The sequence below is a fragment of the Gouania willdenowi genome, unplaced genomic scaffold (assembly GCF_900634775.1).
Source record: "Gouania willdenowi unplaced genomic scaffold, fGouWil2.1 scaffold_62_arrow_ctg1, whole genome shotgun sequence".
NCBI lineage: Eukaryota > Metazoa > Chordata > Actinopteri > Blenniiformes > Gobiesocidae > Gouania > Gouania willdenowi.
In genome coordinates, this window is record NW_021145227.1 from 251522 (window position 1) to 279141 (window position 27620).

The 27620-nt window shown below is 38.9% G+C and overlaps 2 protein-coding genes across 3 annotated transcripts in view; both read left to right on the forward strand.

The window, feature by feature from the left end:
- The first annotated feature begins 1685 nt into the window (after positions 1-1685).
- On the forward strand, positions 1686-14591 carry LOC114460703 (transcription factor E2F3-like). Of its 2 annotated transcripts, none has more exons than XM_028442628.1 (8): positions 1686-2403; positions 4243-4363; positions 7164-7294; positions 7415-7503; positions 8851-9009; positions 9302-9416; positions 10881-11022; positions 13289-14591. In XM_028442628.1, exons 1-8 carry the CDS (start codon positions 2122-2124, stop codon positions 13576-13578), a joined length of 1329 nt encoding a protein of 442 aa, XP_028298429.1. In that variant the 5' UTR covers positions 1686-2121; the 3' UTR covers positions 13579-14591. The 2 variants fall into 2 exon arrangements, with proteins under 2 accessions (XP_028298429.1, XP_028298430.1); XM_028442629.1 differs by lacking the exon at positions 1686-2403 and adding an exon at positions 2517-2709.
- A 3012-nt stretch (positions 14592-17603) lies between these two features.
- The window catches only part of LOC114460707 (threonylcarbamoyladenosine tRNA methylthiotransferase-like), a 45209-nt gene continuing 35192 nt past the window's right edge, over positions 17604-27620 (forward strand). The window contains exons 1-3 of the mRNA XM_028442634.1: positions 17604-17739; positions 21261-21424; positions 22713-22825. Of these exons, the coding sequence (XP_028298435.1) occupies positions 21267-21424; positions 22713-22825 (271 nt within the window). The 5' untranslated portion in view covers positions 17604-17739; positions 21261-21266. The remainder of the gene's footprint in view (positions 17740-21260; positions 21425-22712; positions 22826-27620) is intronic.

The following is a 27620-nucleotide window of genomic DNA, read 5'->3' on the forward strand; positions in this document are numbered from 1 at the left end:
TACATTTTTCATTATTTACCCTTTCTTTGATTTTTTATATTCCTATTGAGTTGAAAAGGTTATAATCAAGGTGAGTATGCACAGAGTTAATGTCAAATAATTGTTCCAACTGCCATTTTTTTTTTTTGTCTTTTATTCCTTTCCATTATTGGCTATCATATGATGAAATCTATCATCCCATGGTCACCCCTTGATTAGATAAAGGTCATTTATTCTGATTTAATACTGTTCTACAAGTGTGTGTGCATGTTATATATATACATAGAAAAAGTTTTAGATATTTGAGTTCAGCTCAAGAAAAATGGGAGGGAGCAAAAACAACATTTTTGAAAATGATCTATATAGGTCACAGCTTGATAGTGTGTTATTGTGTCATTTTGACCAAATATCCAGTTTTTACTTCTTCTTTTAAGCCATAGCTGTTGTTTTTTTAATGCAAAGATTACCTTATGTTCACACAGAACAACTGTTTTCGTTATGTCTTAATTTAGCTGGAATTCCTTCGTTCTGGGATCCAGGAACAAACTAAATATTTGACATTAAGACTTAATTTTGTATACACTGCAAGCTAAACAATGGGTGGTTAAATTAGTACCTCGCCACATCAAAATAAACACAATAAGTTCACGAGGATAAATCACTAAAATAGAGAAACAGTAACATGATACAGGTGTTCATCACTCAACACATCAATTTCAATCTCTATTTTATACAGCAAAATTATGATTAGAGACTTTCCATTTAAAAAGGTCAAATGGTGGAGTGTGTCAACACAAATACAAACCTTAGAACAATCATTGCAAGTACTGTACATGCGCAAGGGCCTGTATTGTTTTTGGGATAACTGTCCTTTTAATACTGACAGAACTGTGAACATTGTTTTATTATGATTTCATCAAATCTTTTCTGTCTTTCTATCTTGTTTCATAGCTGGGGAACAGTCCTGAACATCAGAAACATAAACTGTTTAAACCTAACCATGGAAAAACAGAGTGATGGGAGAGTTGTAGAGACACTAAACATTTACAGATGGTGGTTGACTCCCCTCATTCTTCCCATGCTGAGCTTCAGCTGCTACTTTCAAAATGGAGGCTCAAAAGGCCTGGATGAAGGAAATACTAAAATCAAGCCTCTAGCTAGCAGCCATAATAATAATAATAATAATAATAATAATAACATGCCTCTTTTGCATAGGCTTTTAGGTTAGATTAGATTACATTAGAAAGCAACAGGGTTGAAATAATGCATATAATACAGAATATAGAAAATATAGAAAAATTTGAATATACAAAAATAAATGAATTATATATATATATATATATATATATATATATATATATATATATATATATATATATATATATAAAGTTATGTGCACAATTGTGCTGACTGGTCGAAACCTTTAACGTTTCATTAAATTTTCTTCATGTTCTTTCTAAGGGTCAATAATTAAATTAAAACTAATTTTAATACAAACTGTTATCTAATGTTTCTTTCCGTTTCCCATCCATATTATATAGCTAAAAACAAATGTGTAATAATAATAATAATAATAATAATAATAATAATAATAATAATAATAATAATAATAATTAGTAGTTGGTTGCTTTGTGTATATTTTCTGTAAAATGTGTCACTTCCGCCATCTAGCGTCCTCTCAGAAACATTTGCAGGCGTGGCTTATGACGTTTCCTGATAACAACTGCCAATGGACACGTGGAGCAATGAATACGAAGCCGTCATTGGACAGTTTTTTAGCAAAAGGGGCGGAGATTCTCTCTTCGTTAACCAATAGCGACCAACATGTAAATTTCGTTTGAAAGTTTCCCGGGAAATCTGAGTTTCGCGGGAGGGCTGTTGAGCGCGTAAACCGTATCCCTCCATTCATCAGGCCGTTTCCTGAAGCCATTTCTGGACCCGAGAAAGCAGAGTTGCGCTACTTTTTAATCCGTTGCATCTGCCTCAATGCACGTTCCGAGGGAAAAATACTTTGCTAAAGTCGCTCATTTAGACATTAGTCTTCACTTTTGTCTGATTATTGTTGCGACTGTCGCGGTGGATTAGCAACCAGACGGGTTTGAAAGTAAGGAGACAAGAAAGGGGTTACCCTGAATACGCAAGATGAGAAGAGGGATCTCTTCAGCCCCGGACAAAGTGATTTTAACGGGGGTTGGGGGCTCTTCTCTGGATAGCAATATAATTTTAACGGCACTTTCGGATCGCTTAAATCCAGCTCAATCCAACGCTACTTATATCCAAATCATAACTACATCACCGCCTTGTAACGTTACACAGACACCGAATGCGTGTTTATCAGAGCCTCAGGTTAACAACATTTACACAACTCCACAGCAAGCGGCGACCAACGGAGTGGGACACCGACCTACAGTGGGCAGACCACCGGTAATCATCTCCTACAGCTACTTTAACATCTTTAGCTCCATGTTAGCAAGCTAGGCTAGCTGAGCTTGTTGTTTCGGGCAGCTAATGTTAGCCACCTAGCCAGGGCATTCCCACGACTGAACCGAGCGAGGTGGCTAACTAACCAGCGCTAGCTGAGTTACCTAACTGGTCTGGTTAAGTGTCTGTTCGGCTGTGGGGACTGGTTGAAGTTAGTTTGTTGTGAACAGAAGTGATGAGCTGTCAGTCAGCAGCGTGCTAGCTCACTGTGTGGGACCGCTTCACCTTTCCAGACAGATGGAAGTGTTGGTAAGAGATGAGGCAGGTTAGCGGGGGCCTACTGCCTGTGATGGTGGCTCAGTTTGGGGGGTTGGTGGGGGGGTTGTTGGGCTGCCTTGTTTTTAAATAACTCGTATTTAGCTTCACAATCAGATTTAAGCAGTAAAACCTGCATGTTTGCTCAGTTTAGTGAGGTATTCAAAACTGCACAGTCGTGTTTTGAAGATGCAGACCAACTTAGGTGAAGCTTAATAAATGTGTGTTAGCCTTCCAGGCTATTAGCACTAAGTATAATGCTGTACAATATCTTAATACGGGTCTTAAATCTTCAGTGATCATGCATGCCTGTGCTATGTGTCTGGTTAACGCTGTGGTGCATTCACTGCCAAGTAAAGTGAAACCTGACTGAGTTTTGTTGCTTTAGTGCTGATTGCTCGTTTCCTGTTTTCTCTGCATGCCCTAAAATCATCAAACATCTCGAGCTGTTGTCAGGGTGCAGGTTTATGCTTTTTTTATTTGATCTTTAGATGGACTAAACCAGCCCCAGGGTCTCAGGCTGGAGCTATGAGCAGGCACTGGGGGTGAGGGGAGCTGCTTTCTCATAGAAAATGGCTGACACTTTGACTGTCAGAGGGCATGTTATTCTCTATCTGGGCTGAATTAAGAGTGCTGATGGGCTCAATCTGACATTAAACCTGATCATGCATGTAGAGACTGTGTTTATACATACACGTATGACTAAAGGTGGGTGAGGGGTGACACAACAGGGGCTCTTGCACTTATAGCTTGGAAATGCTATGAACAAGAGAAAAAACACTTAATTTGACATGGCTGTTATTTTAAATATATATTAATACAACCATAATTTGAATTGGAAGGATTGACATTTCTGTCTTGCTTTGAATGAGTAAAACTGCTCTAGATGCAATAAAATGTCCTGGTAACTGGGTGGGAAAATGTGTTTTTTTTTTTTTTTTTCCTACTAGGGTGAAATAAACAACTTGAAACTGAAGAGTTATGAGGGACTTAAACATGAATTAGGTTGTACCTTTCGTTGCATTAGCATTTTTAATAGTTTTTTTTTTTTTTTTAAGGCTATGGTGTGTGCATGTGCCAGTGTTCTGGGGCCTGACAGTGACTCGTGTTGGAAGCAAACCCTTGAGTTGTGACTCACTCTTTAGATATTTGGGTTTGTCTCACCCTCTCTAGAAAAGAGGAACACACAATGGCTGAGATAGGATTGCAGACACCTATCAAACTGGTATCAATTAATCCTAACGTCAGAGCATATGGTCAGTCTGTGGATGCTGTAGGGTTGTGTGGGCGTTTCCTGTGACTGTCCAATGGAAGGCATTAAATACCAAAACCAATGTGAACGACATCACCCCCGAAGATTCAGCCATCAACAGAAATTAAACAGCCAGTGTGTTTTGTTGTATAATATTAGAGTTAAAGAGTTTATTTAAAAACATGTGTGTAGTTGTACTCCACGTTTAAACATCTTCTCTGGATCCTTAAAGTAGCCATTTCCCCTCATAACTCCTATTTCCTCTACTCTAACAGGCGAAAAGAAGGCTGGCGCTCGATGACTCGGATCACCAGTACCAATCAGAACCAGCCAGGACGCCACGAGGGAGAGGAGCAGCTGCAGCAACCAACGGAGCTCGAATTAAAACGGCCAAAAGTAAGAGGACAGTGACTTCATGCAGCGTTCAGACCCCCTGTGTCAACTGGTGGAGTTTCAAACAGGCACTGTTTAGTCCTCCAAACTTTTTGAAACTTATTTCTTGCACCATGTGATTCATTTTCATGAAGGCATCTGTTCACCTTACAGGGTTCTCATCAGAAGTTTCTTACAGCATAGGGGGATCAACTGAGCCGAGCGAGTGCCGCCAGTGTGGGAAAATTTAGACAATGACAATTCATTTAGTGAAGTAAAGCTCCGGACGTTCCGTGCTCCTCGGAGCTTACATACTCGTGGACTGTGATTACAGTAACGTTAGCGGAGGATGCACACAGGCGGCATCGGGGGCAGCTAAAGGGCTGCAGGGGTCCTTGGGTAAAGACGAGGGCCTCCGAGCAAATCGCCTGTATTAAATACATAGTTTCACTGATTTAAAGTACTGGGTTATGCAGATTAAAAATAGTTAAAACAACTAGTGCACGCCAGGAAGTCCCTTTTGTGTGCAAGTGTGCAACTATTATTACGACGGTAGCTATTAAAAAAAGGAAAAAACAGAAAATTTATCACTTTGTAGGGAATTAAAATTACGTCGGGGGCCCCTATGCTCAACAATGCTGGCAAGGACCCTGCCTTAGTCATACCCCCCAAAAAAACAATCTTCCCCCAGCACTTTAAAAATGATTATTGCATGTCTTAGCTTTTGAGGTTGTTTTTGTCTTTGTTTTTTTAAATTTAAATGACTAGTACAGTGCCCGTCATATGTATTCATATAGTGGGAGTTTAAGTAGAGTTAATTATGGCCAAATAAGTATGTGTTTGAAGGTTGGATGTACAAAAAGGTGTACATACTCTGTACTCTGTAGTGTTATAAAGGGGTATATGTGCGGGTGCAAAGTAAAATAGTGTGTGAGATTTCCCTGGTTTAATTCTATGGGACATGCACATGATTTGTCTGTCTGTTGTGTATTTGTGCATTTTTTGTATAATTATTGTTTTTTGTTGCCATTTAGTGTGATTCTGTTATATTTTTGTGTATTTCTGTATCTTTTTTAGCGTAGTTTTGTGCATTTCCGTTGTCATTTTGCGTATTTTTTGTATAAATGTTTTGTTTTGAGTATTTTAATTTTAATATTTTTGTTGTGTGTGTGACTCGCTACTCCGTGGCGCACACGCATGAGCTTTAGCCACCCACATGCTAGCACATCAGTGACTAACATCAGGTCCAATCAGTGAGACTTGAGAGCTTTGCTGGTTTATCGATGTGTGCGCGGCTGCTCAGACGCCCCTCCCCCCTCTCCGGTTCAAAATATCTTCCTCTCTCACTCATGTGTTTGCAGTCCGTGTCTGCTTGGCTGTGTGCGGCGATTGGATCTGGCCGCGCACGTGACTCTTGCTCGGATGAGGAGCCGTGCAGTGAATTAAATATAGATGGTGCGCTAGCGCCCCTAACACATTGAGGTCAAAATCTGAATAGGTTTCACTTCTGTGTTGTCCAGAAGTGAAATTAAATTAAAATAAATATTTGGAAATGACCTGGATGCACACATTTGGGGTATTTGGAAGCCATTGAGAAAGTCTCAGGTCGAACTCATACCGCGTCGGGGAGATATTCGCTCCACACATGCACAGACCGTCTTTGCTTTTATAGATAGATGTTGATAAATTAACTGTTTAACCGTTAACTGATAATAACTTTGACCGATTACTACTAACGAATGACTTTTTATTTTATTTTTGTTACTTATGTCAGTGTGCTCATTTATTTAAATCAGGCTCAATATCACACGGAAATACCTTGCATGCATGTTTTTGGACAATATCATGCATTTACATGCTACTGAAAACAGGTGACTAAATGTACCAGACAGACGAGTATGTCAAATCTTACTCATAATCCATTGCTATAACCTCACGGCAGCAGGGGTATTTGTGCAAAACCAGAAGATGATTCACCGGGTGGCAGTAGTTACAGGTTTCACAATCATTAAATGGAAAAACAAATGAATCTATTTCATTTCAATGGTATTTTTAACCCGTAAAAACAGGCTGTGTGACGCGCTGTTGCCACAGAGCTATGCTTCAACACAGCCTGTCACACGTGCATGTTGTCACTTCAAAGCAGCGTCATCGTTATCTTAATGAGCGTTATTATTCATAAATTATTATTTTTAATGTGATCCTTGCACAAACTTTCTATGATTTAATGGCATCAGTGCATGCAATTCTTACTCTTGACTTCCAGTGTATTGGGTTTTTGTTGTTGTGGTTGAAGGTTCTGCATAATAAGTATGTGCAACATTTGACTGATAAAGCAGCATGTTTACTTCCCTCGCGATAAGATTATAATGAGTAAGTAATCTCTAGAGATTGTAAACATCTGTAGATTCAATAACCACAAACCAGTCTCTTGAAAACATGTAGAAGAAGAAGAAAGTTTGTGTGTTTGTGAGTTTCACTGAACTGTTGTGTGGATTCACAGTAATCACACATTACTGCCTTATTAGATCTGCTCAAGCCATGTGCCATCCGACTCTCCTGACAATCTTTTCTGCTTTAGTTAGTCCAACACTGCGTTAGATTTCAGCAATAACGCTTTAATGTTCAGAGCAAGACTTTTTGTGTGTGTGTGTGTACCTGGACCCACCGTTTGTACTTCACTGTTATATTTTGTCACAATGATTCCCAAATCAATTAACCTCTTCAGTTCATTAACAGGTCTATCATATTTGAAAATAATCCTTAATGAATATTAAAGACAAATGTTTCTTGTTTGTTGCTTTGTCCTTCCTGTTCACATCAGCACCAAAGTCTCCCCCAGAGAAGACGCGATACGACACATCCCTGGGTCTGCTAACAAAGAAGTTTGTGGATCTTCTCGCTCAGTCTGCCGATGGAGTCCTGGACCTTAACCTTGCTGCAGAAACGTTACAGGTAATAAAATACAGCTTCATCTGCATATGACAGGATCCGCATCTTCTGTTCGACTGTTTAATACTGAATTTTGTTTGGCCGTTTATTTGAAATGTACGATTGTGCTCTGTATTGTTTCAGGTGCAGAAACGGCGGCTCTATGATATCACTAATGTTCTGGAAGGCATTCATCTCATCAAGAAGAAATCAAAGAACAACATCCAATGGATGTATGTCATTTGTCTGAAGTGATACGCTGCTTTTCTCAGTGTCCAGCGGGGATGTTTTTGGTTGCATGATAACCAAAAGTAGTGTCATTTATCATTCATTTGGGTACGGGTTATTTTGAGGAGCCTCTACGCACATTCTATCGACATTCTGGGAATTCCTTTGGTTAACCTGACCAAGTCAAATGGCTTCAGTCTCTTCTACTCACCTTTTCTAATCCGGGGCTTGGGTATCCAGCAACTAATGATTCAATGAGGAGCAAACGGTAAAAGATCAGTCAATAAAAATAGTTTATAGACCGATCGTGCTCTTGTTTCATATGGTTCTTGGCCTGTGGTCAACCAAAGTTTTTTTTTTTTTTTTTTTTTTTTTTTTAAATCTATAAAATTACATGAATGTTGCTGGACGTGGAATGTGAGGACGTCATTCATGACTCAATTGAAAAATAATTTCTCTGAGGACTTATTTTTATTTTGAGTAAGTTTGTAGATACAAGATTTTAAAAACTGAGTTTATTTATATTCACATATACCTTGTGCTATCAGTTATAGCTAGGGAAACCTTATCTGTAGCTGCGTTTCCATTATTCTTGGAAATGCGTCAAATATTGCCAAAAAGGTTTCACTTTTTGATGAGGAGGTATTTCAGATGTTTTGATATTGAAATGTGTTGCAAAAAGTGCTATGGAAACACTTTTTTCCGCAAATACACGTCACAAAACGTGACGTACCTGGTCCAACTATTTCTTAGCATTATACTTTAAAGTTATTACTGCCACATTGGACGTGAACCAACAAAGGAATGCAGAGTGTTCTAAGGAATGTTCACCTTTCCTCTGTCTCGTCTTCAGACTGTGGTTGGAAGACACAGGGGAGTCTCACTTCTTTCCGGGGGCCGAAGCTATCCTTAACTTCGGGGTTAACTCCTTTGCTTCACAGCAGTCATTGAGTATGACATGGGACACGCTCCCTCCGCACACTGGTCGAGCGGCTAGTGCATTCATTCGCAGTTAAAAGGGCCATGCACCCACCCACCCACACACTGACAACAAGAGGTTCTGAGCAGCATCCGTCTTTCTGCTACAAAGTCTCGCGGGATGAGATTTCACGGGAGATGCGAGGCTCCTGCCCAAAACAACATTTAATGTGCGATTATACTGTATCGACATTTAGAAACGCTGCTTCTATTTTGCGAAAATCTGTAATGGAAACCCAGCAAATGAAATGCTGATTTCTCATCCTTATACAAGCAAAATCAGAGATGGATTAACGTTTTTGTCAAGTACTAGAAACTGCAGAGTTGGCTTGATCCAGACTTGTCCTAACTCCCCCTCCCGGATCCCTCCTCAGGGGCTGCAGTCTGCTGGAGGTGGAGGGAGCGCTGAGCCAAAGGCAGAGACTGACGGCTGAAGTTTCAGCGCTGGGTGACGAGGAGCAGAGGCTGGAACAGCTCATCCAGAGGTGCAGCGTAGACATGAGGCACATGAGCGAGCTCCAAGGAAACCAGAGATATCCTTTTGTCACTGAAGGTTTACGTCTTCTTCCTATACAGCCTGAGTCAACTAGAAGAGTTACCTCACTGCCACATGGACAAGTTAAGCAGAACTTTGCGCCATGTTTACCAAAATGAGAAAATGAAGTAATTCACTTGGTGTAGATTTGAAGGATCATTGGCTTTTCTGAGTCTTACTGCGTTAATATTTCACCGGTTCAAAGTGCTTTTCTGGCTCTTAATGTGACTGTTTCTGTTTGATATTGACTGTCCAATACAGTTGTGCCTCTTTAACACTTGGGTTATCACATTTGCATATGTAACGTATCAAGACATCAAGCAGCTGGGGAACCTGAGGGATCAGACCGTTATCGTCGTCAAAGCACCCTCAGACACCAAACTGGAAGTGGCAGACCCTGATGAGGTTCGACCACAACACAAATGCACACAGGTGGAAATTACCATGGAGAAGCTGTTTTCTTCGAATGTTTTAGACTCATCTTAAGATTAGTCTTTAATTACATTGCTATTAACTAAACCCAGTTGTTTAAAAGAGATAAATGTCCTTATAGTTAAACAAATTTCATCGATAAGGCTGGCTGTGAGGCAGTCCCTGTCGCTGCTTTTTTTAACTTGTTGCAACACCCCCTAAATCTGCAATGGCAGCATTAACGCCTCATAAAGCTTTTGTTGCACGTGATGTTAAAGTTGCAGACCAGGGGCCTCATGTACAAAGACTTGTGTAAAAAAAAAAAAAAAATGGCAAGGCAAATTTATTTGTATAGCGCATTTTATACACAAGGCAACTCAATGTGCTTTACTCGATAAAACATTCAGCTTAAAATCAATGAGAACATTTAAAATCAACAAACACATTACATCAACAACATGACCAAAAATCTCTCTCGCAATCATATGCAGTAGAGAAAAAAAAAAGTACCGGCACCGGGATTCCACTCAGCGTGACGATTTTTGGGAGTGAATCGGATGTTCTGAAGGTGCACATTTGATTAATGTTGGCCATCCTGTCCTTAATCTGAGCATTAAACAGGCTGTGGGAATATGTAATAGGTAATAATAAATCCTTTAATAGAATTTAGAATTTAAATCATCAATAGTCGTATAAACGTACGGACGCCGCCTCAGGACTTGACGTGAAGCTCCGCACATTTCCACGCTCACTCCAGTTTTGATACATCCGGATTTTGCCGTATGCATGTTTTTGGCCATACGTATCTTTTGTACATGGACCCCAGAAACCTTTGGCTTTAAGGGAGGCAAGAGGGCCCAATAGATGTTCAACTTTGGTATTGCATCAGAGAAGTTTCCACTGCAGCCTAAACTTAAAGCAGCATCCGAGTCAATCTCAACTCAACACATAGCATCTTAAAGCCTATTGTTCTTCCTTAACTAAAGCTAAATCCACAGCTGACGTGCCTTCTTTCACTTCTAACAATTCAGGAAGTGTTCTTTGTGGAGAAGCAAGAAGCTGATTAAGAGACGCCAATTTAAATTTGCTAATCTTCTGGGTGTATTTTACAAGCACTGGGGGTCTCTTTTCAGACCACAACCTTCTAGAGCTTAGTCTTTTGTGTTCTTTGATATATTTTGGAGAAATGCACACATTCTAGGACAAGGCTCTAAAACTCCTGTCCCAATGAGTCCCTGGCCTGCTTGTTTTACTGCACTTAAATGGTTTGTTCAAAAAGTCTACGTTTAGCGCTAGAATACACTGTCAATAAATTCAGATGTCTTTGTGTGTACAGATGTTTACGATGTATGTTCCTTGATGTTGGGTTTAGTAACTGGGACCATCAAGAGTCCAGAGAGTCTTTGGTCTAATGTTTCACATGATTCAAACCAAACTTTGTCCTTTCGCTCTCACCAGAGTTTGTCCATCCACCTGACCAGCACCAAAGGACCCATTGAGGTGTTGCTGTGCCCAGATGAGGACCATGACCAGAGGAGTCCCATGAAAAACGGAAACACAGACATCAATGGGAACTCTCCTTTCCTCAAAGTCCTTCAAAGTGCGTTAAACATGCATGACTGATACATGAACAGTAAACACAGTGTGCAAGAGCAGCATACTTGTTGATAGAATGTCTGACTCATTTTGCCAGGTTTTAATGTATTTTAGGTCAGATCTGTTCCAGACCAAGAGGTAATCACACTAGACTTCACATACTTTCCATTATTTCCTTGCTGGGGTCTCGTGTAGAAGATTTCTGTGTTGCTTTAGATATTGTACGATAACTATGTAATTTAATTCCAACGCCATGTTGTGAAAATAAGCCATGAGGCTTTTTTAGTACAGTATTGTATTTAAAATGTTTCTAAATTGGCAGACACTGGCAGAAAAGGAAAGCCTGAGGGTTTGACTTGTTATTCTGCAGCACAAATGATCTGTAAATAAAAAAGAACAAGAAGTTCAGTTTGACACAGGCTGTGGTTGAAATTGCGTACTAACGTACCACTCATACTACTCATGCTAAGTCTGACATCAAAATTAGTGCGTAGTACATTCACATTTGATAGTATAAGAAGATTGAATACTCGAGAAATACCTGGATGTATACTATATCGGAACATTTTTTAAGTATGCACAGTTGGCACACCAGTCATACTCAACTACCCCATGATGCTTTGCGAGCGGAATGTAAAATCGTCCTGCGACTGGCTTCAATTATTCCTTTTTCAAAACACAAGCACTTGTTATCCCTTAAGGCGGGCATACACTGTGCGAATTTTTTTTTTTTTGGCCCATTTTCGACTCATGCGTCTTTTTTGGGATCTTACGAGTCTGCTAGATTGTGTGTCGTGCATCGTGTAGTATACATGGAGTCACCAGAAGCGATGAACACCTCACGACCACCTCCCGATCAGCAATCGTATGGTCGTAAGGAAATGAAACATGTTTGAAATCCAGTCGCTCCTCGTGAGGGTATCTCACGGTTGAAGCAGTGCCACGAACTGGCTTACCTTAAACTCTCACACAGCGCATGCGCGAACACTGTAGGACCGCTGTAAAATTGACGGACCGCACTGCCCACGTCTGTCCAGCTAGTTTCCGGTCCATCACATCGCCATCTTTTCTTTTTTAAAGCTCTTTGCTGAGATTTGCGAGTGTCTCTCCACTTCCGTGTTTTTCTTCTTCGTCTGTTTTAATGGCGATGCTTCAGAGTTCTTCTAATGTGAACGTCCGTATAGTGTGAGAACATGAATCGTGAGCTGCGTACATTCGGGCTCTGCCCACGTGTTGCACAGTTTGAGCTGTAGCCGAGTACAATGATTCCAAAAAATCGCACAGTGCATCCCAGCCTTTAGTCTTTAACGCAAAGTTTTGTCAGTAGCACAATGGCGGGTCTCAAATGTCCCAATGAAATGTTGATATTCTACTTGGTCACTTTCTCGCTGGCAAAACTTTCAAAGGTGGTGAATTAACGGGGATATTTAGCCACAGTGTGCTTCAGGGTTTTGTCGTTGTCTGTTTGAAATGCATCTTGGGAAACTTAGAAGTATACTTCAGTGGGAACGGTCAACATCCTAATAATACTTAAAGAATGTAGTGCAGTATATACTCATTGAGTTTGTAGTGTATAATACTGAGTGGCATTTCGAATGCAGCCACTGCCCAAAAAGTGCTGACATCATTTACTCCAACTACAGTAAAAACACATTTATTTCCACATTTATTAAAATAATTTAAGGTGATCACAAGGACGATACAACCTGCAGGACAAAAGAAAGTCCTTAGTATAAAACCTGCCAAATGGCAAAACTGAGTAAAAGTTCTTGAATATTTTAGGTTTGAGATAAATAATATAAAGCTTTGTATTTCAATGAAAGGCAGCTTTAAAAAAATTTCTAACCTAGATTTTATAGATTTAAAATAATAAGCAGACCTACAATTTGGTCACATTTGTTTGCAGATGAGCTTGAATTCTGAATGCTACTTTGTTTTTAGCTTAAAACTGCCTACATATATGACCAGAGGTCCATGTTGTTCTCTAGGTCAGGGCAATGCTGACGGTACTAAAACAAGCGGGCACTTCATAAACCAGAGGAAGAATTTGAACTAACAGAACCAATGTCAGTAAAAAGCAAGTTTGTTTGCTTTTGTATTTCATGCAGGAATCTAACAAATAGGTGTTGGTATGCAGTGCTGTGATGAAACTGGGAGTTGGTAGATTTCAGGGTATTCTGAGAACATTTAGGACTGTAGTGCTCAGTGCATTTTAATCTGTTGGTGGATTAACTGCCTTGTCTTTTTTTTTTCTTTTTTTTTTCTTTCAGATTCAAATTGTGTAACCACGCCTCCAAACTCTCTCCTCGCCCCACCTCCCGCCTCCTCTGCAGTCTCTGTCACCACCCTTTCCCCCATCTCATCCCCTTACACCAGTCTCCTCCAGCAGACTGAAGACCAGATCCCTTCTGCTCTCGGGCCCTTCCTGAACCTCGGCCCCTCCCTCCTGGAGCAAGAGGACTACCTGTTAAGTTTGGAAGACGATGAGGGAATCAGCGATTTGTTCGACAAATGTGACTTTGATAAGATGCCTTCACTGGACGATCTGCTGTGCAGCTAGCATTAGCTAAACGAGCTAATACCCAGGGATTTTCCTGTTCCTAGAGGATTCAGTACCATATTCATTCAGCGACAAGTAGTGTGATCGTCTCAAAGCCTTTTTTCACTGGTCATTAAGAGAAGAGTAGTTTTACACAAAGGTAATTTGTTTAATCCAAACCGGAAGTGTAGATGCGTCTTCCATGTCATGGCGTTGTGAAGCCCCGCCCCCTCATTCCACGGTTTCTAGTGGTTTTTTTCCCGTGTCCAATGTGATGCCAAGTTGTGGAAAATATATGGAAGAATTGACTTGATTGAAGCTGTGATCAAAGGCATTCATTGTGCATTAGTAGATTTTTTTTTTTTTTTTTGTTATGAAAGGAACAATATTATAACTTTGACAGGCAGAGGTGGAAAGATGCTCTCTGACGTCCTCTTTACTAAGGTTTTAGAGAAGCATATGTAGTGAACACATGAGGCTCCTTTAAATAGTGATTGATGATGTACGGATTGGACACAAGGGCTTATTTAAAAAGTGAAATGTAAAAGTTATAGTCTCGACTGACCCATTGGATATCCTCGAAAATGCTTCCGTGCTTGACAAAGTTAAAAAAAAAAAAAAAAAAAAGTCGTCACTTTATTGTGATAAACTGGTTTGAAACTCCCGACAATTTTTGCCTGAATTCGAAACTCACAGCTGTGTTCAAACTGGTTCCTGCTGCTTCCTCCTTCTGTTAGTCTTCCTCAGCAGAAGCTGCCATAGCCACACCCATCCCTCCACATCCCCTCACCTCTTCAGTTCACTTCAAAACAACGTGCCGTGCAGCTGTTTAGAGAGAATCGGTCACAAGGCTCAGTCAAAGTTGGGTTTTAATGGGTTTTAATTCTGTACAATTAATGAGTGACATCATAGTCGCTTAGGAGAAGGTACATTTGTCACTTGCATGCATCAATGCCCCCCCTCCACTAAAATGAAAGCTATGAAAAAAAAAAAAACCTTTAAAGATATACTTAAAAAAAAAAAAAAAGTCTTATTGTTGAATTTGAGAGCATTAACTTTGAGCAGAAGCTGAAATGATGTCACGTTTTCTTCTGTTTGATCAGTGTCACAGTTCATCTGGAGTTGTTTGTGTTATACGTCATAACATTGGCTATACATATAAAGGAGTTTCTGAAATGCAGGCTTTAAGATCACAGGTAATTATGGCTGATTAATGTGTGTGTGTGTGTGATGGTTGTTGTGAGCCTGCCATGTGTAAATTGTTGTACAGTAAAATTCCCCCTCCCCTCCCCGTGCACAAGGTACTGTAGGTTACCTCTCGCGTAATGACCGTAGAGATGGGCACAGATGTGACTGCTATAGTGTGTGAGCTTTGAATTCCCCTTTGCTAGATTGGATCTTCCAATGATTTAGGAGTGACGAAACATTACATTGTATTGTCTTTATGTAAGCAACTCCTTACTCAGACCCTCATATTGAGTTAGTATTTACTCTTTACCCAAGCATCTACCATCAGATTTAATGGTTGAGGTTGGAAAAGTTAAAAAAAAAAAAAAAAAAGTTTTTGCCATTTCATTTTTGTTTAGTTTTCTTAGTTAAGTTTTTTTTTTTTTTTTTTTTGTGGCCCCTCTTTATCCCCACACAAAAACAACCATGTGCATGTGCCCTGATATTTTCTATTTTCTTTTTCTTTTCTTTTTTCCCCCTTGCGGCCCCCTACTGGTCATTAGGATTGATTGTCTGTGTGCACCTCTGATCCAGGATCAGTTCTCAGCTGAAGTGCAAAGGGAACTATTAGGTTAAGAGACACTGTGTGTCTGTTTAGGGTTTGGAATAATGTCGGCCTTACACACTTTACAGGAAGTTTTGCCATTTTTCTCGAAATGCACTGTAGTCTGTAAAATACAGTGTTTGGACCTCGTTTCATTGCACTCACCCACCCATTGTCTCCCCCCCCCCCCAAAGTCAACTTCACTGTGCCACTGTTAGTGTAGGACATGTTTCCAGATTTACTGGATGCAGATTGCCCGTAGGAGCATTTAATTCACTGTATTTTTTTTTTTAATATCTATCTGTGGAACAGATGCGCTTATTTGCATCACTATCCCAACGGCTACATCACCACTGTCCAACCTTTACAGGATTAAATTATTCTCCATCTGTTCCAGGGTTAAAGTCCTTTTTATGTGACCGATACGTGAAGTGTGTACCTTTCCATATTGTAATGGAATGTGATGGAAACTTTTAATTCACAGCTGAAATGTGTGTGTGTGTGTGTGCATTTGTTGAACTAGTTTATTTCTTAACAATACGTCAATTCTGATATAAAACAGCATTGTTTTTCTTGCTTTTTTTTTTCCCCCCCCAAGCTGTTACCAAATACAATATATTGACTCATACATAACCTGTACATCATATGTGGAGCAAGCTTTGTAATAGGAAGGAATTGACTGTACGATTTATAATGTTGCTGCCTTTTTCCACTAACTACAGGAGTAAAATTTGCAATTTGACCGCATGGGTGAAAATGGTGTTGAATGTTCAAAGGTAAAAAAAAACGAAAAAAAAAGAAATCTATGTTTTTGATGTTATTCCCAGTTTTCAGTTGTTTCTGTACATCTGTAAAATGAGAAAGCGTTAGTCGCTCTTGAATTTCGGGGAAGGAGGAATGAATGCATTTCTTTTTGTACTCTAGGCATTTGTAATAAGAATTTGAATAAAGGCAATATAAACAAGGAAATGGATATTGTTTTTGTGTCATGCACTCATTTTGCAATGACAGTGAGTTTGTATTCAAATTCCATAATTTTATGTAAGTTTGTTATCCCACTTGTAACTGTTAATTCATTTTATTTTGGATCCTGGATCTTATCCCTATTCACTCCTGAGTTTTTGGCACAAGTTTAGTTTAAGTGTCTAGTGGCCATTCTGTTAATCAAACCAAGGGTTAAGGGACACTGGAAGATTAGATTTATTTGGTTTTAATTGATCTGGCGTCTGCACTTTGGCAGTTTTAAACTCTAATCCACAACATCACATTGAATGATCTCTCAAAAATCCTTAAAACATGAATTCTTTCAACAAAAATAATTAGAATCAGAAAAAAAAATGTTATTAATCCTTGAGGGGTAATTAGAAAGCCAAAGAGTGGCAAATTAAATTGCAACTACACAAAAGGTAGTAAGGCAAACATGACAAGGTGCAAATGAATGATAACGTGCAACGATGGCCACGAGAGTGCCAAATGCTTATGTATATGTTTAAAAATACAAAAAATATGAATGAATAAAAATGAAAATGTGTGTATATATACACATGTAAACAGATTTTTGTTTACATTTTTTGATCTGTGGCAGGCCAGAAACTGTTTGGTGAACAAGTAATGTCATCTGAAGATCCTTTGTGTACATATATAATCTATTATTTTTCTAATTTATTAATTAATTATTTTTTCTCAGCGACTCCTAAAAGAAGTATTTTAATACAAAATAAGCTATTGAATAAATATATATTCATATATATGGTGGCTGAGAAGTGCGAAACACATTTACAAATATCACGACACATTTACAAATGATTGCAACACATTTAGAAATGATGGCAACACTTGCCAACACAAATGCCACAACAAATTTTGAAAACAAATATATATAATTATCTAAAAAAAAAAAAAAAAAACACACACAAACAGCAAAACACTAAATATATCTTGAACCTTGATTCATTTAATCCATTTTACCTGCTTTTCTAATTTAAGGGTGTGACGGTTTGCTTGCAGCGTAGTCAGTGATAAATGCTTGGTACACCCTTGACCAGTGGCCAGTCCACCACAGGGCTGAAAATTCATCATTTTTCCCAACAGGTTTGAGCATTTTCTTCACTTTTCTTCTCAATAGTAAATAAACAACATGCTTTTATTGAGTTTTTGCTTATGTCAAAGACTAAACCGGAACACATTGTGTTTTAAATGTAGCCTGTATCAGTAGAGCTTTGCCCGTATTCCAAAAAAAAGCGCAGGTATCTTTTCTGTCCCGTTTGGTGTTCCGTACCCTGTAGCAGTATGGTGGCGTGTGTTGTCATCTAAGTGTTGTGGTTGTGTTAGTAGTGCTTTTAGCCACCTGTAAGAAGATTTCTCACAAGGATTCTGAGTTTGTTTCACCAACAAACCTCAGCACGTCTCAGGCAAGCAGCTCCTGTTTTATTTTTAATGATTATTTCCGTTAATAAAAGAGGACACGTGTGGCTAGCAAAGAGGCTAGCTAACGTTTAGGTCGCTGATGTTCTGTCAGAAGGTTGTTAAATATATTAAATATCCACTATGCGTTTGTTTAGTCGTGTCAAGTTTGCACTGGTTATATTTAAGGTGGTTTTTGGTATTATTTTAAAGGCGAACACGCGTTCTCGTAACACGCACTAATACAAATAAGACTATCTAAATCTGCTCTCTTAAAATGAGCTGCGTTTAAAATAGCTGTCAACATGTTTTTTAGATTAACCTGCGTTACTGTGATAAAGTTATACATGATTATTAGTAACTGGTTACAAACATACGGCCCGTGTCCCCAACTCTGTCCACCAGACCGTTCAATCTGGCTCAGAGATGACTGAGGTGTAATCATTTGTATTAATTATAATTATTTAATTATATTTATTATTATTATTAGGGCTGGGCAATATGAACCAAAACTCATATCTCGATATTTTTCCTCAAAAATGGCGATATATGATTTAAATCTTAACATAAGTATTTTTTTCAACTCAATAAAGTCTTACCAGAAAGACAATTATGGGTTAATTTAGCAAAATACCACAAAGGCACATTTGTTAACAAACAGCTGCACAATATGTTCCATTTTTCTCCAATAAGGGACAGCATGTGTGAGTGAGTTCTGTAGTGTGGCTTGTGTAGGTAAAGGTCTGGGTTAGGATGCACTCAAAAACCCATCTAACTGTGCTTTTAATGCTGTCCTGACAAGTAGTAAAAGCAGCAACTTCTAAACCAAGTATTTTAATACAAAATAGGCCATACAATATATATATATATATATATATTGGCAGGTTTTTGTAATGTAAAAAAATTGACACCAAGATAAATAATTTCACAACTTTTTCCACCTTTATGAGGTTGCAAAAGTGTGCACACCCTCTTATAATTGGGGGCGGGGCTGTGTTTGGATTTAACCATTCACATTCAAACTGACATTTGTGTAGCCACATCTTCCAGCACAAGCAATGGTCCACAGAGAGCTTCCAAAGCATCAGATGGATCTCATTGTTTAAAGATATCAGTCAGGTGAAGGGTACAAAATAATTTCCAAGGAATTAAATATAACATGGAACACAGTGAAGACAGTCATCATCAAGTGGAGAAAATATGGCACAACAGTGATTTTACCAAGAACAGGACGTCCGTCCAAAATTGATGACAAGATGAGAAGAAAACTGGTCAGGGAGGCTGAAAAGAGGCCAACGGCAGCATTGAAGGAGCTGCAGGAATTTCTGGCAAGTACTGGCTGTGTAGTTCATGTGACAACAGTCTCCCGTCTTCTTCATATGTGTGGGCTCTGGGTTAGGATGGTAAGACGGAAGTCTTATCTTACAAAGAAAAACATCCAAGCCCAGTTTCATTTTGCAAAAACGCATTTGAATTCTCCCAAATGCATGTGGGAAAATGTGTTATGGTCCAATGAAACCAAGGTTGAACTTTTTGGCCATAATTCCAAAAGGTATATTTGGCACCAAAACAACACTGCTCATCACCAAAAGAACACCATACTTACAGTGAAACATGGTGGTGGCAGCTTTGGGGCTGTTTTTCTTCAACTGGAACTGGGGCTTTATTCAGGGTGGAGTAAATTATGAACAGTTCCAAATACCAGGCAGTGTTGGCACAAAACCTTTGGGCTTCTGTTAGAAAGATGAAGATGAAGAGGAACTTTATCTTTCAACACGACAATGACCCTAAGCACACAGCCAAATCAACTAAAGAATGGCTTCACCAGAATAAGATTGGGGTTTTGGAATGGGCCAGTCAGAGTCCAGACCTGAATCCCATTGAACATCTGTGGGGTGATCTGAAGAGGGCTGTGCACAGGAGATGCCCTCGTAATCTGTCAGATTTGGATCAGTTTTTTATAAAAGAGTGGGCAAATATTGCCTCATCAAGCTGTGACACTGATTGACTCTTGTGCTGTAATAAAAGCCAAATGTGCTGCAACAAAGTAATAGTTTAAAGGTGTGCACATTAATGCAACCAGGATAAAGTTTTTTTTATTTTTCCCCTTTAAAGATTTCAGTTAGTTTTTCAATTGCATTGTACAGGTTATAGGTCACATTAAAGGTGGAAAAACTTTACTTATCTTGGTGTCATTTTTTTTTACATCACAAAAACCTGGCATTTGAACAGGGGTGTGTAGACTTTTTATATCCACTGTATATTGATATAGATGATATTGTAATTTTTTATATTGCCAAAAATAAAAAACTTGATGTATTGCCCAGCCCTAATTATTATACAATTATTTATAGATCAAAGTCAGAAAAACTACCTTTCACTTACAGTATCTGACCACAAATTAATGTTTTTACTGCTGTAGATTCTCTATGGCCTTCAAATTTTACACATTCTCCAACTGCATTGTTGAAGAAGCTAGTAACAAAAATTAAAATGCGCAAATTTTCCAAGTAAATGGTGGGGAGGAGCGTTGGAGGAGATATTTCTCCTGAATAAATCAAGAAAGATTCAGGAGTACTTTAATGTGGCCCCTGAGCTGAAATTATTTTGATTTGTCTTGCATAGAAACTCACAGAATTAAAAGGTCTGTGATAAGTGCACTATTCTCTATCTTGTTTTCAATGCAACTTCACTAAATAACCTCAATTAATATTACATTTTGTGCCAATTTAGAACAAACTTTGAATTTTAGTCTTGGTCCTAAACAAGAGCGTGTCAAATATTCTCTTTTCCAGATATTAGCAGTTATGTGGATCAGTGATCTGATCATGGTACAATGATCATTCACACTTTAAAGGCTTGGAAGTAATTTCAATCCCCTTTAATAAAGATTCAGTAGCTCCAAATGTATGGACACCCACAATTTTTTCGAAAAAAATCCCTGTAAAATGTTCAATCCAGATCCAATCCAGATGAAACTTGGTGGAGTAATTTAGGGATCAGCCGGACATGACTGAGTCATATTTCATAAAGATCGTTCATTTGCTCACTAAGATATGCATTTTTAAAATGTAACCAATGATAGGGATTTTTTCATTTTTCATACAGATCCAGAATCAGTATATTGATTCGGATCCCTCCAGGATTTAATGGAATCTTCCATGGCTTAAGGTCTTATATTTGATGTAATCCTGCTAACAGACAAACTAACAAATAAATAAACGCTGGTGAATTTATTACCTCCATGGTGGAAAAATGAAAAATCACAGGAAAAGTCAGGATACCCCGAGATAGAAAGGAGTTTAGTATCTCAGCTGGAGTCAAGGATGCCTAGAAAAGTCTTTGGTTGGCAAATGTATATAGAGTAATTCAGTGAGGTAGAATACGTTTCTCATTCTGCTCTTGAAGCTTTATTGACTTGAATCTAAAACAAACCAGATGATTGATCTTCTATAGCAGTAAAATGCCTGAACAATCACAGAATGTTATTAGGTAGGTGTAAATAATTGTACATTCCTCTAAATTTCAGACCATCATGCCATCTGCCTGTGACTCCCTGATTGATGATATAGAGGACATGGTGTCTTTCAATGAACCGACTCCTCATGAAAGACAGTCTGCTCGCAAGTGTGTTGTTCCTCGGTCCAGAAAGAAGAAAGAGCTCGTCACTAATGAGGAGCTCCAAGCTGACAGGTATGGGTTTATGCCAGAAAATAAAATACCGTGACTAATTAAAAAAATATGACGTAAGGCTCAGGGTGCGTTCACACCATGTGTGCATGTGTGTCTTTCTGTCTGTCGGTCGGAGCCAAGTAACAGCAATTTTTTTTGTTTGTTTGTCCGTTCACATTACTATGTAAAATGTGACCTGTATCAGACTCCAGTGTGAATCGTTTGTGGCTCCAATCTGACAGCGGAGTCGGAGAATGAATGAACAGGTGGAGGAGGGCAAGGAAAAAGATAAACAGAGACAAATACTTTGTTTTGGTGTTTTGTGGTGCCGATTTGCTTTTAAACACAGACCATTTATGATATGAACCTTATTCAAGCTTTGACCAGAACCCGACAAAGGAAAAGTGAAACCTACAGGTCCGACAGACATTAGGTATTTGGATCAGAGCTCGGCCTGAAACCGACAATTAAAACCTATTTTGTTTTTTTGATAAGCCTGGTTTTATTAACAGACAGCTGTCAACATCGGTTCAGCGCAGGGGGAAACCAGCACGTCACACACACAGGTACACAGTTCGCCCGCGGTGCCAGCGACAGCAGTGGATCTATTTACATAATCCACGTATAAACTATAAGGATAATCCATGTTCTTTTGCAGAAAAAGGATTGATTTGATAGTGTGATCTTGTGCTTCAAGCCTGTCTTAATTCGTTCCCTGTCTGCTCTGAGGACAGCACACTGCCCTTTTTTGCAGCCAGCACTCACTTAAACAGCTGTTGCTATACATAGTCACGTTAGATAAATTATATTTGATATTTAATCTTTATCTCCTATATAAGTGCGTTGCATTTAAAAAAAACAAAAAAAAAACGGTATTGATACCGTTACTATTTCATGACACCGCGGTAAACGGTAATAGCATATTACCGCCTAAGCCTACATGACGTCTACATTTTGTGTGCAACTGCATTGTTTTCAAAAAGGTTCAAATGCAGGAAAATACATCATATATGTAGTAGCTCTCCTATACATGCACAAAAACATGACTTATCTGTAATTTATTCTGCTATTTAAAGTGTCAAAATATGTGGTGCGACTTTCCTGCCACGACTGCTGTTTTGAAAAATCTTTAAAATTACTCTAAATCTATTCATTCATTACATTAAAACCAAATATATATTTGTGTTTAATCAACCTGAGCTAAGCATGTTTGTGGGACATTGTTAATGCAGTATTTTTAATGTTTAGGCATTTTATTCTTGAAAAAATATGAAGTGGTTTTCTTGTTTTTAACTCTCCTAATGTTTAGTTTGATTCCTGGCACCCAAAAGATCTGGGTGAAAACATGGGGCTGCAGTCACAACAACTCTGACGGGGAGTACATGGCAGGACAGCTGGCAGCCAGTGGATACAAGATGACTGGTAAGAGATTATTCAACTGGGAGACGTTTGAATGTGTGTGCTGACTAGATGCCATTTAGGAAAAGCAAACGATCATTATGAACTGTTTTGAAAACACAAAATGTTGCGAGGGATTCGTTCCTTGGTGGAGGGCTTATTTAACACAAGTGAAAAAAACCAGTAATTGTGTTGAAGAATTAAAGCGGAAAACTGTTATGAAAGCTGTCAGTCGGCTCAGCCAACAAAACATTGGTTTGTGTTTTTACACATCTAAAATGCACCTCAGATCTAATTTATTAAGAAACTGGACAAAAATAATTCCCTCCAATAAACAAAATTGTAAAAACACTGTGACTTGGTCCTCTTGGTACACATCTGGGAGTTTTGGTGCAAGTTTGTTTGCTGTCACCATGTATTTATAGAGGTTTTAAAATTTCCCCAATTCCGTTTACTTAATTTTCGCGTCAGTTTACCCTTCTTGTTTTGTGTTTGTGTCATCAGCTTTCCCTATTCAGGTGTCATTACAGTTGCGACACTATAAGCCACCCCTTTTTTATGGTGGGAAATTATGTGTAAATGCGTGATATTGTCCCCTAGGGATGTAACGATTAATCGTAAGGCAGTTAAAAATCGATTCATAGGTATCACGGTTGATATCGATTATCGCTATCCACAAGTGTAGGCGGCGGGCGGAGTCTGCTAATAGTTTCTTTCTGGCCACCTTCTACTCTTAAATATGTTAATAAATGATTCATTACCCCTTAAGCGCCGAAAGAATATCTGTAATATTACTTGAATATCTGTAAAAGTCACGTTTTTCTATTAGCTCTGTCTGCTAGCATAGCTTCTCTTCTTCACTGCAAGATATCTGCATGCCAACCGACCACTGGGTTACCAGCGCCCTCTGCTGGTCCAAACAAATATGACATAAATCAGTGTAATCACGGTTTTTTTTTTTTTTAAAGTCCAATTGTTAAGGCACACAATACATTTTCAGTTGCACTTTTAAAAGAAAAATAACTATTATGCAGTTTTGCATTGTTTATTTTAGAACCAGAATTTAAATTGATAGGCTTCATTTTCATTTGTATTATTCCTTTATTTATTTCATTCAAGATTTATTTTTAGTTAAATTGCATTGTTTTGAATTGTTTATCAAGGAATTCTTTTGACATTGAAAAATAAAAGGAAAATAATACTGTATTTTCTAGTTTTTTTCCCAAAAAAAAAATTTGTCTGCAGTCTCATTTTGTAAAATAAATCGTGAGAGAATCGTATCGTGAACCCAGTATCGTGAATCGAATCGTATTGGGAGTTGAATGAATCGTTACATCCCTATTGTCCCCAAATATGTTGGTGAGGCTTTAGTTTGTGTCATTTAGCTATTTCCATTTCAGAAGGTGAACTATTATATTACGTCATCATTTTGTCTCTTTGCCCATCTGTTTACAGTAAAAAATTGCATGCAAATGCGTGATATTCTCCCAAAACATTCATGTGAGGGTATTTCCATATCAGATGGCAACATTTTGGATTATTATTAAAATAATAATAATAATAATTGATTATTAATAATAATGCCATTGCCATTTCCGTTTCAGAAGGTTGATTCAATTTTTTCGTCCGGTGTTAAAAGGTGTGAAATGGTGTGCTATTGGAGTGCCATAAGCCCTGCTTTTTGGCTTCTTTGCTTACAAGACACTTTCCACATCTGTGCCTGTCCTTGCACCATTGGTTTATGATTGCTAGCTACATTTCAAATGTACTTAAATATATGTTTCAAAGGGTTTGGGTAGAACCCAATCCGAAAAAAGTTTCTCCACATTTCAAGAAAGCTAGACTCTATCTAATCAAGTCATTGATATTTCCAAAAAAAAAAAGTCATGCTATTAAAACGCCTGTAGTAATTTCGAACACAAGATGGCAGTATTACATTATAAGACATTAACCATGTGTTTTTGTATGTATTGGAGGTATTTTTCTTTAACAGCCATAGTTTTAGATTTTCTTCTAAAAACACATTCAATGTGATGGAGATGATGTTTATTATAAACAGGTGTGATATTAAAACGTGCAGTTTGTTTATGGGTAGATTATAATTGTGTGTTGACATCAAGGAGCAGAATCTGTCATTCACAGGTGATGATCATAATCACAGGAGTTTTTCCTTCGTGATAACCTGATCTTGTTGTTCCACAGGTGTCGTTACAGACTGATTCTAACCTAGATTGTACTGAATGCTTCCATTTGCATGTGTTTTGCATCGAGACTAGACCTATTATTATCAGCAACCTTTCAAAACAAAATACACTGTGCGTGCGTGCGTGTAAGCAAGCGTGCAAATTTGTGCACAGATGAGTTTATTACACACTATGGAAGGGTCTGAAAGTGCTGGATTGTGACTGTTGTTCTGATGCCCTGCGCTGTTTCTTCTGTAAATAGAAGCAGGACTTAATGTAACAGGAATAGATCATTAGTAATGTGTGTGGAAACTAACACACTAAACCCCTTAAGGTAATTTTCCCAGCAGGCTTTGTGACCTTTTCGTTTTGCTGTGTCTCATGATATAACTCGTCTTGATGTCTCTGTTTCTCACTTGACTTGCTTGTTTCTCATCTGCCCTTTGACTCAGCACCTCACGCTGTGATCCAAAGTCGACTGAGGTTTTGTGTTTGCTGTGCTAATTGTCTCTCCCCTGATCTGTATGGATCATTTGGTTAGACGTTAGAAAGTGAGTGCAGCGATTGCTCACATCTTTGGATGGAAATTGTCTCTCAGAATGTGATACCAGTGTAGAAGCCTGCAGAAACTATTGCAGAACTATTCAGTTACACTTTCAGTCGTGTCAGATTTTGCCATAAGGAAAATATGGTAACCAATACAAAGGCATGCAATGAAACTATAGCTCTTTCTATTTCGATGGAATCATAATTACGGCACAAGAAAAAGAAGACTAGCGTTTTCAATGGAAAAATTGCAGTTTGATCTGACCATTCTGAATCTCAAAATGTAAAAAACCCCAAAAAACAACAAAAGAGTAAAACATTACAAGACTGTAGCTTAACAGCAACTGGGACCATAATTCAGCCCTGACATTTTATGTCCAGACCAGCCCATTACATTATCCATGGACACCACGTAGAAGCCGTTAAGTCAGTGATGTTCAACATGTGGCTCTTTATGTTATAATTTTGATTATTATTTCCCCAGAAAACCTTGGGGCGACCGTGGCTCAGGTGGTAGAGGGTTGTCTTCTGATCGAGAGGTTGGGGGTTCGATCCCAGTACCTGACTATGTGTCGAAGTGTCCTTGGGCAAGACACTGAACCCTAAGTTGCTCCCAGTGGTCGACTGCCAGCACCTTGCATGACAGTCCTGTCCCACTGGTGTGTGAATGTGAGAGTGATTGGGTGAATGAGCTGATATGTAAAGCACTATGAGACTGCTTCAGTGTGGTGATAAAGCGCTATATAAATCAAGTCCATTTACCATTTATAAGGAAGATACTTTTTCCCCCCTTTTTATCCATTTACATTTTGCCATTTCCTTTGTTCCATTTTTGCCTCTTTTCAAAAAGACACTTTTTTCAGACTTTAGCTACCCTTTGCCAATAAATATCCTTTTTTCCTTATTTTTGGCCACTTCTCATCCAAATAAGCTAACTTCTGCCCAATATTTCATTTTTTTCCCCATATTTTTCCTCTTTTTGTTCCACATTTTTGCCCTTTGTTTTACTATTGTTTGCCACATTTTGCCCATTTAAGTCCCACTTTGCCATTACATACCACCTGGTTCCTCTTTATTTGCCCATTTTTAGCCACTCTTGAATGCTTCTGGCCCATTTTAGTTACTCTACACTTCTTGCCACGTTTTTGCCACTTTAGGACCTTTTTTGGCCACCTGTCTGCCTCCACTCACGTGTAAAAAATAAAACATAGCGGACTGGACCGGCCCACTTAGGGTTGACGGCCCACAAGGACGATGGCCAGTTTGTCAGATTGCCAGTCCACCCTGCTTAACAGTAGTAAAGACTCACTGAAACAAAGTGGACCTATTAGTCAGACAAACTAACTAACAGGGATTAAGAACGTGCGATATATTGTCGTTCACGACATATCGTCAAAAACATTCTCACCGGTAAGAATATGTCATCCCACGGAAATTAGTGAGGGCCACGGATCATTAGTCCCTCAATTTAGCCAAGAATGCCCATAAAAACCTTGTTCCACGGGCCAAAATTGCTCACAAGTTTGTTGTCAACAACTTATTATTCTCTGGAGCAGAGCGCTGTTCACGCAGAGCCTCCTCAGTGTGCACCTTCCCTCCCACCCTCAGCCCACGCACGCACGCACGCACGCACACACACACACGTTTTGCTGTCATTAAACTACAGAGAGCCATCAATTTGTTTATGGTCAGATTTAACAGTTGCATGAAAGGATAAAAGCTAAACATGTCACACGTTGTGTGAAATAAATGTTAGCATAAATACTAATGTCACTATTCATCTGTCCCAATTTGTGAAATGTAATATTTAATTATATTTCACATGTTGTATTGACCGAATGGACAAGATCTCGGATACAGGCAGCCAAAATGAGTTTCCTTCACGTCGAAAGGAGCCAGCTGAGGTGGCTCGGGCATCTGTTTCGGATGCCTCCTGGTCGCCTCCCTCGGGAGGTGTTTCAGGCATGTCCTATTGGGAAGAGGCCTCGTGGAAGGCCCAGGACACGCTGGAGGGACTATGTCTCTGAGCTGGCCTGGTGTCGCCTCGGGGTCCCCCCAGAACGGCTGGAGGAGGTGTGCGTGGATTGGGA